Source organism: Aulonocara stuartgranti, assembly GCF_965226115.1.
Source record: "Aulonocara stuartgranti genome assembly, chromosome: 17".
In the NCBI taxonomy this organism is placed as follows: domain Eukaryota; kingdom Metazoa; phylum Chordata; class Actinopteri; order Cichliformes; family Cichlidae; genus Aulonocara; species Aulonocara stuartgranti.
In genome coordinates this window covers 30725146-30741204 of record NC_138953.1, presented here as the reverse complement: position 1 = coordinate 30741204, position 16059 = coordinate 30725146, and the positions used below count along the sequence as shown (strand labels likewise).

The following is a 16059-nucleotide window of genomic DNA, read 5'->3' as shown; positions in this document are numbered from 1 at the left end:
GGCATTGGTTTTTAGCATTATTTTCAAGTCTCGGTGTTTTGGCCACCTACATATTAGTTATTGGGAGTTAGATTTGAACAGAAAGGTGGAAATTTATCACCTCAAGCTTTATTTGGAGCGGCAACCTGCAAAACTCTCAGGGCCTCAGTTAAGAGGCCCAGTTTAGTGAGGTCAGTTAGAGGAGGTGAAGCCTTGCTCACAGCTCTTTGTGTTGGCTCAAATGTAGCTCAAAGTGGACTACTCCCAACTACAGGAGTAATTTCAATGTGTTAATCAGTACGCTGTGGGGTCCAAAGAACTGAACTTTGATTGAGCAATAAATTATAGTCAATTATTTCATTTATATTATGACCCTTTATAATTTGGTCACATTTACATTTTTATTGTAACACTTATTTTGTCAGAATGCAGCCATATTATCTTTTGGCAGTTTGCTAAATTAACCATTTTGTTCGGTGTCAAACACATAAAGAGTATCTTTGTTTATGTAAATATCTACAGCAGGGGAGTCCAACTCCAGTCCTCGAGATCTACTGTCCTGCAGATTTTAGATGCATCCCTACTCCAACACATCTGAATCAAATTGGATTACCTCTTCAGCATGCCATCAAGTTTGGCAAAGGCCTGGTAACAAGCCATTGATTTGATTCAGGTGTGTCGAGACACGGATGCATCTAGAAGCTGCAGGACAGTAGCTCTCGAGGACTGGAGTTGGACACCCCTGATCTACACTGTTTTCTCTCACCCACGTTTCTCTGTTTGTCCCTCTCCAGGTTGCCTCATCTAGCCAGAGTAGCACATCACTTCAAAGCCCCACACACACACCTCTGCCACAGTCACCTGCACAGGTACAGTTATAGTTGTATTTGTTAAATATATATCTATATGTGTTTTTAGCTAGGACTCTTTCTTTTCAAAGAGATTCTATTCTAGATTGAGTATTTAAATATACATTCATTTATATATTAACACTGTGTAACCTAACCCAATCCACTAAAGCAGCATTTCCATAAATGTAAATTTTAAGTTTTTATTTTTGTTGACATTTCTAGAAAGTTGATAGTTTAACTTTTTAACAGTAAAGTGATTGTGGGTTATTATGGCATACTGGATTGGCTTAGATTGAAGTGTTCCTAATTGTACATGTGGGTGGTGATAGGTCTTTTTAAAGGTGCCTGATGGCTCGTATATCTGCATTTATCTTTAGTTATTTACACACTTATGCATATAATGCAACTGCTCGCCCACATTTTAAATTCTAATCTGAAACAAATCTGCTAAACGCAATTCATTCACAATTCACACAATTCATAACAGTGTCTGTTATTTCACCTCAGGGCTAGAGTAAAAGTTGCCATTAGTATTTCCTCACTTCTGTACCCGAATACCCAGAGACAAATGCACATACGCATCTGTGGATATGTAGTTAGGCATTCCACCTGCTGTTTCTCAGTTATTTTGTCTTGTTGCATGTTCTGCTTTCTTCACTTTTCTTCTGTTTTTCTTTCCATTTTCTGGCTTGCTCGTGGGCATGCTGCCTGTGTTTACCACCGGGTTTGTTTTTACGTGTTTTTACGTATCCACTTGTATATCATTGTGTTTGTGTGGTACGCCGTGTGGTTGCGTGTTTAGTTTTGTGACTTAAGTCCATCTCCCAGTTTAGAGCACCTTTATCTTCTGTACCAAGTTGCTCAGCTAGCTCTGTCTCAGGTATCGTCGTAATTGACACTGTAGTTTGTTGTACTGTAAGTGGCTGTGCCTGTTTGTCTCTGTCCTCACGTGAAACTGTGATGTATTAACTGAATCCTTTGAACAGAACATAGACCTTTTGAGTAGAGCTGTGTATTCTCCTGACAGTGCATCTTTGTTTACCCCACATGCTCTCACTGACCACCTTAGTAAAAGCATGGACAACAAACACATGAGCACGGAAATGGAGATGGGCAGTATTTCCAGTAATAGTCCAGTATTTAGTTTGGTATTAAGGCTAAGTCAATATTTTGTTGGAAAAAGAGTGTTTTTTTTTTTCTTCTCTGTACTCCACTGCAGTGCGTTTTAAGTAAAGCAGTCGACACGTGATTGAAGTGCAGACTTTTAGCTTTGATTTAAGGGGTTTAACAACAATTTTGCATTAACTGTTTAGGAATTTTAGCTATTTTTATACACAAGCCCTGATTTTCAGATGCTCAAAAGTAATTGGACAAACGGACATAATTTTAAATATTAGAATTGATTGTCTTTGAAGTCGATGACCTTAACACTAGAGCCCATGGGCATCGTTTTAGTACAAGTTATATTGAGTTCATCTGTCCGAAGATTTTCTTTTCCACAACTGTGAAGACTCTTTGAGATGTTTTCTGCCAAAGTCCTCATCAGGCCTTCTTGTTCTTGAGGTGAAATCAGTGGTTTGCACCTGTCTGAAGCCTTTGTGTTTCCATTCATGAAGCAACCACCTGATTGTAGACCTGATACGTCCGGCAGTTTGAGAGTGTTTTTTTTTTTTAAGGATCATAAACTCTGTCATCATGCACCTTCAGGCCTTTTGGTGTTGCTGAGGTCATCAGTGCATTTATGTTTTTTACAGAATGCACAGGGTGGTAAAGTTTTGTCTCTCTGAAAGGTTTATTTGAGCTTTTGAGCCTCTACTAGTCTTTATTTCTTCCTTCATTTACACTGACATCTTTTTGGGATGCTGTATCCACTCCAGATATTATGTCTCCTTTATTTATCATGATAATGAAACAGGTCTCTCCTGGCCATGAAACTGTTTGTCAGTCCATCGTCTGGTTATTTTTAGCCTCTGGACATCAGGGACGGTGTATAAAGTGGTTATAATTACTACACAACTAATACAGTATTTAACCCCTTGGATAAAGCAGAAAGTCTGCACTTGAATTACATTTCGATTATTTGATTTTAACTGTGGATCTGTGCAAAACTACAAAAATTGATTCACTATCTAACAAATTATATATTAAAGAATTATAAAGAGTAACACGTCACGTCCGATTTAAAGACAAAATATGGAATTTAAATTTCATTGCACGGATATTTTAGTCTTTTAGTTTTACAGTAATGATTTCATGACTTGCATTTTTTTTATTTTTAAACCTTTTAGTATAATTTTCATTGTTTCAAACAGTGAGATTGGCCACTTAGACACACCATTAACCAACTTGATTGATATTTTTTTGTATATAAAAATGAATGTAGTATCTTTGCCTTGCTGTAAACGATTAAAAATGTGTTTTTCTAAACGTGTAGATTGAATCTTTGAGTAAAAGACAGCCGATGATTCAAATATTAAGCAATATTTTCGGTTTTGTTTCTTTAGCTGTTAAGTTTTCTTTTCACCATTTCTGCAAACATGCAGTTTTTATTGTTACTGTATGTATTTCTTTTATAACACACGACACCAAGCAGTAGGTAATAATATTTATTCAGGACGTTGGATCTTGAAGACTAAAAATAGAAAGCTGTTTTCGTTTACAGTGTTTCCATATCTTGACTCTTGAAGGTTTTTAGCCTTCTTTTCCCATTTGTGATGTGGTGTTGAGAGTGTTGCCCATCTACATTGTAAAGCCGTATTGCACGTTGTCTGTAGGGTTTGCTCTGTTGTTGCATGGTCTTCCAGTGGTGTGTGTATCACCCAGCTGTTCTGTCACACAGTGTGTGTTGTTTGGTTTCAGAGCTTGGTATGTCCTTACTAACAGGCTTGATGTACGGTCCTGTTGTCTTGCTTGGTTAAGTTTTTGTTAAGGGTGTGAAACATGTCAGTAATGTGTTGGAACTGTGGATGACTCGCTCCTTTGACGTCTTTATTTTAACATGATTTATCATGGAGACCAGTAAAGACCCAGATTCAGTCTGTCCATGCTTGTCATGTCTGATCCCTGGCTGGGTTTTTCTACTTCCTTATCCCCTCATGACTTTGCTCCCGTCCTTTTCTCATCTCCTCTTCCTTATCTTCTTCTTTCTCTTTTCTCCTTTCTTTTCTCTTTCCCTCTGTTCCTCCTTCCTTCTCAGCCTGGTGTAACTCCACCTACCTCTACCGTTCCTTTGGTGACCCTTCCTTCTCCGTTGCTGTCTATTGCCGTCACAAAGCCAAGCGCGGCCATGGCTCCCCCTCCCTCTCCTCTGCCAGTCCCTGTTGGGGTGGTGCCTACTATTGTTTCCCCTCCTCCTCCTACTCCCGTACCCACATCTGTGCCTCAGGCTTTGGCCACGGTGGTGCCAATCATCAGTGTAGTCAGCGCCCCGCCTGATACCCCCATGGAAGCCCCCCCTCAGGTACTGGTTATAGATGGTCGAACCCACCAAAAGTGAATGAAATGAGAATTTTCCCAAATTTAAAAAATCTTGGAACTCATGCATGAAGTTTTTTTTTTTTTTTTTTTTAACCACCATCACACTTTCTACTGATAGGACCTCACAAAGATGTTACGAAGTTCTTGTTTTTTAATCTGAAATGCACATCCTGGAGTATTGTTATATGATAATTCTGTTTGTTAAAGTTTTGCGAGTAAGAAATGGAAATGCACAGCTACAGTTTTGTGTTGTTTTAATTGCCTTTTGTGGGTTTAAGTGTAACAATATACAGTCAGTTAATAATTGCTGGAAAAACTTACGCGTCTTGTTGGTGGAGTGAGTTAAAAAAATAGAAAAAACATGTTGAACCTGCAAAACCAAATTTTTTGATTAGTTTAAAAATAAATATAATGTCCTGTGGAACTGATCAGTAACTCTTCTTGGTTCATATTGGTTCGGTTCATTGAGGCGTTTGTTTATGCACAGCTTTCTTAAAGTCCTGCCACAGCATCTCAGTCAGGCTGGGGTCTGGACTTTGAATGGGTCATTGCTGCAGCTTGATTCTTTCTCAGCCACTCAGAATTGCTGATTTGCTGTGACATCATTGTCTTGTTGCATGATACAACTTTGGCCGAGCTTTAGGTGTGGGACAGATGGCCTCAGATTTGACTTTAGCAACTTTGGTACACAAAGGAGTTCATGGTGTGCAAAATCGTCACGTCTCCACTGCCGTGCTTGACAGTTGATATGCTGTGTTTGCTTTTCTCTATACGTGGTGCTGTGAATTACGGTCAAACATCACTACTTTGCTCTTGGCTGTCCATGAACATTGCTCCACACGTCTTGTGGTTTGTTCAGATGTGGCTTTGAAAACCTAAGCTGTGTTGCCATGTTCTTTTTAAAGAGAAGAGACTGTGTACTCCATACTCGGTCACTTTCTAGTTGTACTGTCATGAACTTTAGAATTTAACATGCTAACTGAGGCCCGTAGAGTCTGAGATGTGGGTTGGGTAATTCGCAGTTTCTCTGAGCGTTGCACCGGCTGTTCTTGGGGGTGGGAGGGTGGAGGTAGTGGGACACCTGAATGCTCCAGATGAACACTGGCTGATGATCAGTTCATCAAGTCCATTTGATTAGCAGCACCTGGCTGCTACTTAACCTCATCATTTCTTTGAAAGGTATAAGTGTGGACTTGGTTTTTCACAAGTTTGAATAAAGTTCTAATTTAAAGGATACAGTTTATTCCATCCTTGTTCCATATTCTGTTTTTGACATTCTCAGGATTTACTTGAACTTCTGAAAATTACTTTTCTTATAATCTAGCTAGCATTTGCTTCTGTTTTTACACCCGCATTAATTGTTATAACTTCCTGCTATTTTTCCTTCCCTTCAGTGTTCCTGATGTTTGTGGTGACACCACACCCGTGTGCGTCATGCGTAGTTTCATGCATGTATCTGTGTGTATGTGTGTGTTTCAGCCTGCCTCACAATCTTCAGAGTTACCTCAGTCCCAGCTACAGCCGCCTCAAGTTCTCTCATTCATAGAGAGGTAATACTTGCACGTACACACACACACACACACACAAACACACACAGTTACTCTTCCCTGAAATCAAGGCAATTTCTCTGAATGACATTTTAGCTTTGTGACATCTTTCTCTCACTCAGTGCTCTTTTTAGGTCTTTCTCTCTTACTGTGTTTTGCTTATGTTGTACCTCAGTGGCCATTCTGAGACTTCAGGTTTGAGCGACGGCAACGAGGGAGGAGGAGGTCGTCATGAAGGGCGCTCGGCCAAGCGACACCAGAGACGTTCTGTGCGAAGTCGATCACACCATGAGAAGACGACCAAGGCGAAACTCAATGTTCTCAATGTAATAGCGCACACCTGATAAGTCCTGTGAGGTCAAAATTAAAAACAGGCCCTGTTTTCTACTGCACCAAGTATCCATTTAATGGTTGTTAGAAATGTGTCACTTACAGTAAAGTTATTTATTTCCATTCATTATCTTTTCTTTCTGTGTATGTATTTCTTGATGTGCTTGCATGTAGATCTCCAACCTTGGAGACAGGGTAGCAGAGTGTCAGCTGGAGACCCACAACAGGAAGATGGTGACCTTTAGGTTTGACTTGGATGGAGACAACCCTGAGGAAATTGCCCAGATCATGGTGCACACAATATCACACAACGACTCACATCCACTGTTTTTGATTCATTTCCACTTGCTCCAAATTATAGTTGTTCTAAAATTCTGTATATGAATTGAGTTCTGAAGGATTTCGTATAGTCTAAGTTCTGTTAACCAATTACTTTTGAGCAGACTGCATACATGTAAACAGCCCACGTGGAGAGCAAGTTTGTCATTAGCTTTTTTAATTAAATAAATTTAATTCTGACGTTGCAATCTAATTAAAAATGACTATAGTACTTTGTATGACCCGTCAGTGGAATTGCATGTTTCAACAGCACACAGTTACCAGAGTGGATATTAAACAATATTTCCTCACAGCTGACCAGTTACTACTTTGAATATGAGCGAATGTTGGCTCGTCAGCTTCAGCCATCCAACCTTCACGTTATACTGTCTGTAAATCCCTATTAATAGCTCTGTATTAAGGCTGGATTGTTTTTACGTGCCGGCGCGCCTGCTATCTGCTCTGCGTCATCCAAAACCACTGAAGTACATGCTCTAGTCCTTGCACTTTCATGGAGAGTTCTCATCAGACTCTCACACAAGGCAAAACTACTCGTATGTTACCTCACACTCATGTAGGAAGAAGGCTTATATAAAGAAATATTGCTGTTTGTGACTGATTATATTGCAAATTCATAAGCGTGTGACTTAGCGTGACCTTTTCAACGTGCATGCAGGTCGAGAGTGAGTTTATCCTGGAGAGCGAGAGAGAGTCATTTATTGAACAGGTCAGAGAGGTGATAGAGAACGCTGATGAGAAGGGTCTGGAAAGAGATGCCAACAGCCAGACAAAGAAAACAGTGAGTCTTTATTTTATTCACTGCTGCTGCTATTGAATTTTTATAGCCTGTCTATGGTGTGTCTAAACTTACTGGTCATCTCTACCTTTGCCTCTAACAGACCAACTGTCATTGTTTAATGCATGCTCTCTTGTCGATCTGCAGATGGCAGGTGACACGCAACAGCAGAATCCTGCAATATCTGCCCCCATGCAAGGTAAAATAAAAAAAAAAGACGAAAGAAAAAGCCTTAAAATAAAATAAATCCGAGACCAGGTTTATTGAGCGGCAAGGACCTTCAGATCTTCTGAATGGAAATCAATAAATACACTTTTGTAAACACCTTTTTTTTTAGCCTGAAAACCTGCAACAGAACATGTCATAACATATCCAGGCCGTGTCTCACTCTTCTGCCTTTTTTAGGCATCCCACCCAGTCCATCTGCACAAGTGGTCCACTCGGCAGGTCGGAGATTTATCGTCAGCCTTGTACCCGAGGCGAGGCTGAAGGAACAAATGCTTCCCACCTCTCCTTCTCTTGCACCTCATGTTGAGACGGGTAAGGATTGTGTGCATTTGCGTGCATTACCTGTAGAGATCGTGTGTTGCCTGAGTGGCCTTAATTGTCATTCTATCACATGAATTCACATGAAGTTGAATAAAAGAAACAGAAACATTCTAACTGTATTTTCTGACAGTGCTGATCTAATTTGCCCAAAATTGCCCAAATTTGTTGATTTTAGATATGTTTTTAACATGATTCTTAATTGATAAGGTGTAATATAGCTTACTATGTATGTGGTACACTGGCTGAAATTTCAAATTTAATGGCTCTGCACACTATGTAAGGTGTTCTAAATAATTTGGTTACAGTGACCTATAAATCGGTGTAATCTGGGTGGAGCTAGGAATTACATATAATCATGTGGTGGCTTAAAATAGTTTCCTTTTTCTCTTCCAGTTTCTCCACCTCCATCACAGACTCCAGGTCAAGGTTTGGGCTTGTCCCATTCTACAGGAGCAGTCAGCTTACACCAAGCATTCTCTGAACTCCGACAGAACCAAAATCAGCTTGATTCAGGGCCCAACACTGCCCCACCCTCCATCCACTCCACCCATCCTCCACTTCTGGAGCCTGCAGCAGCTTCTGTCCCTTCACAGAGTAGCACACTCACTCCCACTGTGGATGCCGCTGCTGGGCATGTCCCTTCTAATTTAAACACAACACAGGATGCCTCTCTTCCTCCTCTTTCTGTATCCTCGACCCCTTCCGCCATCCATCTCAGTCCTCCCTGTTCCTCTTCTCCTCCCCCTACAACAGTGAATCAAAGCATCCTTCAATCACAGGTACTTCCACAGCCAGTAACTCAGGCTGTCTCACAACCCCAAACACAGGTACAAGCACAGCCTCAGCCCCAGGCTTTCAGCCACCCTCAGTCCCAGACAGTTTCTTCTGTCAGTGCTGCTTCAGTACCTTCCACTTTACCAACAGTGGTTCCCCCTCAAATGCTCACCTCCCCTCCTCTAGCCCACACTATTCCTTTTGTGTCCTCCCCGCCCTCTTCATCTCTTATAGCCAGTGAAGTCTCCTCTGATCATTCATCAGTCTTGCCAACTCCTTCCCTGACCTCCTCAGTCATCCCCACCACTGCCATCCTAGGTCCCCAGCTCGCGCCCTCTGTTGTCTCCCTCCCTGCTCCTACTCCCTCATCGTCCGCTGGAGGACTTCTGCCGGTGACCACAAATGTCCCCACAGTCCAACCAACTTTGGTGCACTCTCAGCCTCAGACAGCAGCCCTGGCTGGGCAGACGCATGCCCACAGTGACTGCGAGCCCAGGTGAGAGGTGGTCACTGTGTATTTATTTCTATTTTATTTCTATCCATATATATACACACACACACATACATGGTCAATTTTAGACTATATTTTGTGTGGAAAAGTTCTTGAATTCTTACTTACTTATTAACTTGTTTACCCATAAATACTGATTATTTCTGAGACTTGTTGTCACCGATCTCCTTCAGATGTGAGCACTCCTCTGAGTCGCAGTGCAAACCAGACGACATCCAAGCTCTGGAAATGAAGCTGCGCTCTCTCTTCATGGACCTCGGAGGCGGGGTGCCTTCCACCCAGGGAGACATCGTAGCTGCTGATCTGGCTGCTGTGGCAGGTACCTCGTCACCAGTAGGACCTTGCTCCACCTCCACCACGTCTGTCGCAGCATCTGGCTCCAGCCAGTCAGCCATTCCTCCTCAACCCCCTTCCAGCCTGGCGCTGGGATCACTGGGATCCCCTGCTCCAATCCAGGGCCCTGGGACGCCTGTCTTCACCCCTGCACAGTCTAGTAGGAATATTTCAATCTTTTTTATTTAGTGGTGGTAAATCTTCTCTTCTTTTTATTTAATGTTGCTTTCTGCATTTTCTATAGTCATCCCTGTCTCATTAGGCCAGACCACTCCATCCAAAACGCCCTTATCCAGAGTACCGGTGAGTTGTATAATTCTAAACTTTTTCTAAAACTAAAGGTTTTTTGAGATGTAGTTCAATAATTTTTTGTAGTATGAAGTGTCGTGTGGTCAGACAGCATGTGCATGTTAGCTAATTTTAACTACATATTTTTTTTTAATTGTTTGGAAGTCACAAATAATGTAGTTTTGGGAGATTTGCACAAGTTGCGATCAATGAAATACCAAAATCTTTTTTGATCGCACCTAGTATGTCTTCCACAGTTTTTCTCCCCAATTTCCTTAAAACTCATCTGGCATGGAAATCCCTTGTAACATTCTTAACCATAAACACTATTCTTGTTATCTCCTCTACAAATCTCTTCTCTTGTCTTTCTCATTTCTCCCACTCCCATGCTTTCATCACTTCTCTTTCTCCGGGATTAGGCCAGTTCTCCTCCTTCAGAACTCCCGCCACCCTTCCCTGGACCTTGTGTAATACAGGTGTTCTTTTTTGGATCATTTTTTAAGACCGATGTGTCTGAAACAGTGCAACACTGTTTATAGACTGCTCAGTGTGTTTGTAATGTCTTTTTGCAATAGCTTCATCGGATTTAATTTGTGCTGTGCATAAGTTGTGCTTCTGCTTTTTTTCTGCCCTTTCTAAATTCTGCTAAAATGATTCATCTCTCTGAAACAGCAGCGTTATTACAGCCAATCTTGAAAAACTCTAAGATGAGACACTTAAAGGCCCAAAATAAAAAAGCTGCAGAGATGATACATCTGATACAAAGCCTACAAGGACAGTAAAACTTAAAAAAGAAGAAATCTAATGAAATAATTACATTAAACAATTGAGTAATTTAACTTCAGTGTTACTTTAAAAAGAAGTCAAAAGCACATAAATGCAGTGTCAGGTGGGTTGGTTGACAAATGAGATAAGGCAGGAGTCTCTGTGGACTACGATGTTTGCAGATGATGATGAGATGATCTTTAGTGAAAGTAGGGAGCAGGTAGATGAGAGCCTGAAGAGGCGGAGGAATGTGCTGGAGAGAAAAAGAGTGAATATCAGTACAAACGAGACAGAAGACGTGTGTGAATGAGAGGGAAACAGGTGGGAAGGTGAAGTTGCAAGGAGTATGTGTTTAATACATGGGGTCAACCATCCAGAAGAATAAACAGTGCACAACAGAGGGAAATAAGAGAGCGCAGGCAGGGTGGAAAAGGTGGAAATGAATGTAGGGAGAGAGGACAGAGGACACGCAGAGAGTTGGTGTGACTAAAGTGGATGCCAGGCGATCCATAATGGAAGCTGCTGAAAGAAGAAGACGAAAAAGTCTCTGTGGACTTTTAAGATAAAGACTGGGAAGCACATGGAGCACTGGTCAAAGAGAATGACCAAACAGATTAAAACAGTTTGCCAGACAAATGCAGCAGTGAGCAGTTTGAGCACCAATGACTTCAGGACAGACAGATAGTGAACTGATTTCAGTTGCCAGACCGTGAATGCTTCAGTTTAAAAATAGACTTTCCTTTCAACCAGACAAGCACATTGAATAAATAGAGAGATGTGACATCTAAAACAATCTGATCTGCCCGGATACAACATCCCGTCCCTTATGTAAGTCTCCTGGATGAGACATGTCTCGTTTGATTAAGATAATCCTGCTGTCGTTGAAGTTCACTTGGGATTTGTTTTTAATTATTTATTTTGTAATTGTAGTTTAATTGCTCGAGAATGAATGGCTTTGCGCAGCTTCTGGATCACATTGTTCATTGGCGAAGGAGAGAAATCTGATTTTTTTTTTTTTTTTTTTTTTTTGGTGAGGAACGGTGTTAAAAATGACAAATTTTAGACTTTAACTGGTCCTAATTTGTATGCTTTGCCAAGTTTTGAGGATGGTTAAAGCATCCAGTTGGACCAGAGGTTAGTTTGCATTTTTAGTCAGATGGTATAACTGGAAGTATTTTAATTACAGTTTGCTTGGAAACGTTCATTTAGACTAGAGGATTTTTAAAATAAACTTCAATGATATTGCACCCTATAAAACAGTGTTACAAAATCCTTGACAAAGAGAATGGAGCATGGTGTATATTCAGGTGGGCTATGAGATCACACACAAGGGCGATCCAGCTCATTGCATACCAGACGATGGCTCAGCTGACTCAGCTACACATCAGTAACATCATTGGTAAGCAGTTTATATAGGCTGCACCATATAAACTGCTTCAGTCTTCCAAAGGTTGTAGTAAATCTGCAAACCGCTGCAAACCCTCTCCAGCAAACCTGCCCTTTTTAATGTTGTGTCTGACTTAATCAGTGTGCCGTATCTGTTGTCTGTTCCATATGGGAGGTTTTGCTGGTGCTCTCGTCATGTCCAACTTTCCATGTATGAGTGCAAAGAAGCAGCAAGGTCCCAGAGTTGAGCTTTGCTTGGAAATATGAATTGCTGCTGATAGAAACAACAGTCTCCTTTTACTATTAGAATACCAGCTTACCTATATAAAACAAATATTCCATCCCTGAAAACAAAATTACCATAAAAGCAGAAAATAAAGACTAAAAAACATAATTGCACTGAAAAAAAAGTCCAAGATTGTGCATACATGAACGGTGATTACAAAGATGGCCTTGATTATGCAATTCTTAGTTTTCCAGGCAGCGAGCTGCAAAATAGAAGGAAGCCAAATGCGAACCAGATACTCAGCAAGAACCTGCCTGCAGATCTAAGACTGCAGTCTAACTCACAGCGGAGCAGCACTAAACAATTAATCAGTTTAGCTGAGCTTGGAGTTTGGTGTTGCTTTAATCCATAAAATCTTAAAATCAACTGAAATGTTTGATTCAGTTGGCTGATCTGTGCTTATGTTGCTAATCAACAGCTATTAGTAAAACCTGCGTGGCCAAGCCTGCCTCTTTTTGCACAGTTTTTGTTCTTGCATGGTCTAACAGTTTATCTGCCCACCTCTTCAGTCTCAGCAGCCTCTGGAGGACTTGGATGCCCAGTTAAGGAGAGCGTTGAGTCCAGAGACTGTTTCTGTGGGCGGTCAGGCCTCCCACATTAGTGTGGCTTCAGTTGGACAACCAGGTATGTTCGATTATACCCAAATCCTAATGTTATATTTTTGTATCTGTGTGATTTCTAAAGTATCCATCATATGTTCCTCAGTTCCTTTTCCAGTGGAGGAAGAAACTTTGTCCTCTCCTGTTCATCCCCCTCAAACTCAATTAGGACGATTTAAGGTAAAAGATCTTCAACACGAGACACCACACATGAATACCGTCTGCATGTAAGGCTAGCATAATGAATATACGCTGGATCCCAATTGATAAGTAGGATCCAAGTGTTTCTTTGTCTCATAGCCTTCTTCCACGTTTCTCTTCGATGCTTAGGTCTCACGGGCTATCGAAGAGCCCGCTGTCCAGCGACCGGCCTGCACCGAGTCTTCCTCCACCACCTCCTCCACTTCATCTTCTTCATCATCCTCTACTCTCTCGAGCCCAGAGAACACATTGCACAAAAACTCCTCGTTGCCTCTGAAAGCGGAAGGAGCAGGAAAAACAGGAGACGTGGTGGACGGGCCCCCTCACAAGACTCCCGTTGGATCCCACCACCCCTCCCCTCTAACATCCCCTTGCCCCTCCCCCAAACCGCCCACCACCACCATAGGACGCTTTCAGGTAATCGTTCACTTTATTTTCTCTGCCGCCTCCTTTCCTTTTCGTCTTTTGTCCTTTTTCCCAGTTTTAATTCTCTCCCCTCCTCTTGTTGTTTTGTTCATATTTTCAATTTTTTAGGTTTCTCCTAAACCCGAGGCCCGCGTTGGTAGATTCTCAGTCAGTCGTGCTGAGGAGGAGAGTCCTCCACCTGCTGCCAAAGCTGCTAATGGACCCAGCGATCCTGGCCAAGTTTTGACCCCAGATTCTACCCATAAAGCCTCTCTGCCGAGTCTAAACAACTCCTTCAATAACTCCTACATCAGCAGTGACAATGACTCGGAATTTGAGGATGAGGACTTCAAACGGGAAGTCACTCGCCTCAGAGAGAAGTGAGTTATCCCTTTCTCATTTTCTTAAAGTGGAAAATAGATTCACACGTCCATTCTTTGTTTTATTGTCCACCTTTGCTTCTTTAGTAAGGTTAATGGCTTTGAAAAACTTGATTTTTCTCTCCTTCTCGTGCGCTTTTCTTCTCCTCCTTTTCCTTCCAAGAATGATTCCGTTCTTGTTACTTCTATATATCTTATTTTACTTTTCACCCACCAGGCACATGCGTGAGATTCAGGAACTTCAATCCCGCCAGAAGGAGGAAATAGACCGTCTGTTCACCAGGCTGGGAAAGGTAACCAGCGAGTAAAAAACAAAAACACTGCAATTAAGGCAGCATCACAAAAAAACGGAATGTGAGAATTCTTCCTTTTGGCGTTGTAGGTTCCTCCGCCTTCAGCGATCCCTCCTGTTTTGACCTTGACTGGCAGGAGGAGACGGCCCACCAAAAGCAAGTCATCGAAATCGTCCAGAACCAGCAGCAAGAGTCCATTACAGCCAGGTAGGCTTTGGTGAAAAGATGAACACATGTAAAGGCTCAGTTCATTCAAAAAACGATTTCCTTCCCACACACATGTGAAAATAGTTAGTTTCTATTAACAAAATAGACAAACTTGAAAATACTGACACTACCAGAGCATGAAAAGGTGTTCTTCTAATTTGGTTGAACTGACCCTGAACGACCTTAATCTTGAACCCTAAGCCCACTACAGCCAGGACGGTTCAAAAACCTTTCGCTAACATTGCATCCTCTCTGTGTTTATGCATCCATGTGCACATGTATGTATGTGTGTTTATCTGCTTGTGTACACCTGCACGTGGGATCAGGCTCGGAGCTTGAACATTTCTGACTGCTTTCTCCGTCTGTTTTTCTCTGTGTGGTTGTGTGTGGGGGCGTGTCTCTGTAAATGTCTGGGTAAATGGGTCTCTTTAACTATCCATTACCTTTGTGTTTGTGTGTTTGTGCGTGTCTCTCTGCTTTCTGCGATTGGTCCTGGCCTGCTCCTTCCTCTTGCCCATGCCTTCTGCTATCTTCAGGCAGCACTCTATCCGCCCAGAGCGTCCCGACTATGTACCCCGGCCAGCTGGCTCTGCTAGCCCCAGGAGGATTAGCCGATTCGAACAGCAGCACTCTGCTCCAGCCCCTCAAACCCTCTCCCTCCAGTGACAACCTGTGTTCAGCCTACACCAGCGAGGCGGCGCTCTCTGTGCCCAGCCTGTGTGCTCCCACCCCAGGTATGCATCCGCTGAGAGTCCCGGGCCTCGTTGCATCTCCGCAGCATTAAAAGTTCACACAAACAGCTTATTGGATGCTTCGCATGCAGATTAAGACAAATGCATGCTGTTGGTTTGTCTTCACTCACTCACAACAAGATCTCCCATCTCTTTCTGTTGTTCTTTGTTGAGAGAAAAAAAACTGTGAGGGCTAACTCAGTGTCCTTTCTGTGTATTCTTCAACTGTGTCTCTTTTCATCTTTTCCTTCTCTTCCTTCTTCTTATCGTGTCTTTTCTCAATTTTCTCTCTTCGGTTTTATCGCTCTCCTTTCTTCTCATTTCTCCTCCCCTTCACCTCTCTCTTCTCCGTACTTTCCTCATCTCCTCTCTCTTCCCCTTCTTTCCCTCCTCCCTCTCTTCAGGCTGTGTAAAGTTCAGCTGGGGTTCGGAGCGTTTGGCCTTCAAGCCTGGCGGCAGGAGGACGCGCTTTCTGAGTACGCCCTGCTTGGCTCTTTGTGTGTAACGCTCTATTTCTTTGCTCTTCTCTTTTATCTTTACTTACTTTTGTTTAATTTTTTCCCCCCATATATCCGTCGAGTCACAGTCATCCTCTCCTGTGGGTTTTCTTCTTTGGTGGAGGAAGACCCGCTCCTTCTGATATCATCAGTGCTCTGCAGAAATCTGTTAAATTTACAAAAAAAAAAAACACGCAAAGTCAGTTGAGTAGACATGAACATCAAACTTTGTGGTTTCAGAAGTTGAAACCTGAGTATTTTAGTTAAACAGACAAGCAGAAACAACGTTTTTACCTTAAAAAAGGTTGTAGGTGCATAAAAAAAAGTAAACAATATAAGATCTTACTGCAGGACGCAAAATGTTCAGACAGTGATAGTTCTTCACACCCAGATCTTGCGGCAGTCATCTTTACATACTATTTCTTCATTTGTAATCTTGTTTCTTTCTTTGTCTTCCTTGCCAAAAATGTTATTTTTTTAACTTCCTTGCGCCCTTTTGGCTATAGTAAATAAGAATCGTTTTACTATAATAAGGTCAAAATGACTGAAAATGACA

At 41.9% G+C, this 16059-nt stretch overlaps 1 protein-coding gene across 7 annotated transcripts in view; it reads left to right on the top strand.

Moving 5' to 3' along the window:
• wnk1b (WNK lysine deficient protein kinase 1b) overlaps positions 1 to 16059 on the top strand; it is a 100374-nt gene that overhangs the window by 73456 nt on the left and 10859 nt on the right. For 3 of the 7 annotated variants that reach the window (XM_082511924.1, XM_082511926.1, XM_082511930.1), the window contains 20 exons: positions 774 to 848; positions 1633 to 1710; positions 5787 to 5857; positions 6030 to 6180; positions 6359 to 6475; positions 7179 to 7301; positions 7446 to 7497; positions 7704 to 7838; positions 8241 to 9117; positions 9306 to 9625; positions 9710 to 9768; positions 10173 to 10229; positions 12700 to 12814; positions 12896 to 12969; positions 13120 to 13407; positions 13525 to 13775; positions 13993 to 14068; positions 14158 to 14275; positions 14812 to 15009; positions 15411 to 15503. In XM_082511924.1, coding sequence (XP_082368050.1) covers positions 774 to 848; positions 1633 to 1710; positions 5787 to 5857; positions 6030 to 6180; positions 6359 to 6475; positions 7179 to 7301; positions 7446 to 7497; positions 7704 to 7838; positions 8241 to 9117; positions 9306 to 9625; positions 9710 to 9768; positions 10173 to 10229; positions 12700 to 12814; positions 12896 to 12969; positions 13120 to 13407; positions 13525 to 13775; positions 13993 to 14068; positions 14158 to 14275; positions 14812 to 15009; positions 15411 to 15503 — 3328 coding nt within the window. The remainder of the gene's footprint in view (positions 1 to 773; positions 849 to 1632; positions 1711 to 5786; positions 5858 to 6029; positions 6181 to 6358; positions 6476 to 7178; positions 7302 to 7445; positions 7498 to 7703; positions 7839 to 8240; positions 9118 to 9305; positions 9626 to 9709; positions 9769 to 10172; positions 10230 to 12699; positions 12815 to 12895; positions 12970 to 13119; positions 13408 to 13524; positions 13776 to 13992; positions 14069 to 14157; positions 14276 to 14811; positions 15010 to 15410; positions 15504 to 16059) is intronic. The other 4 variants (XM_082511925.1, XM_082511928.1, XM_082511927.1 and 1 more) reach the window with 4 other exon arrangements.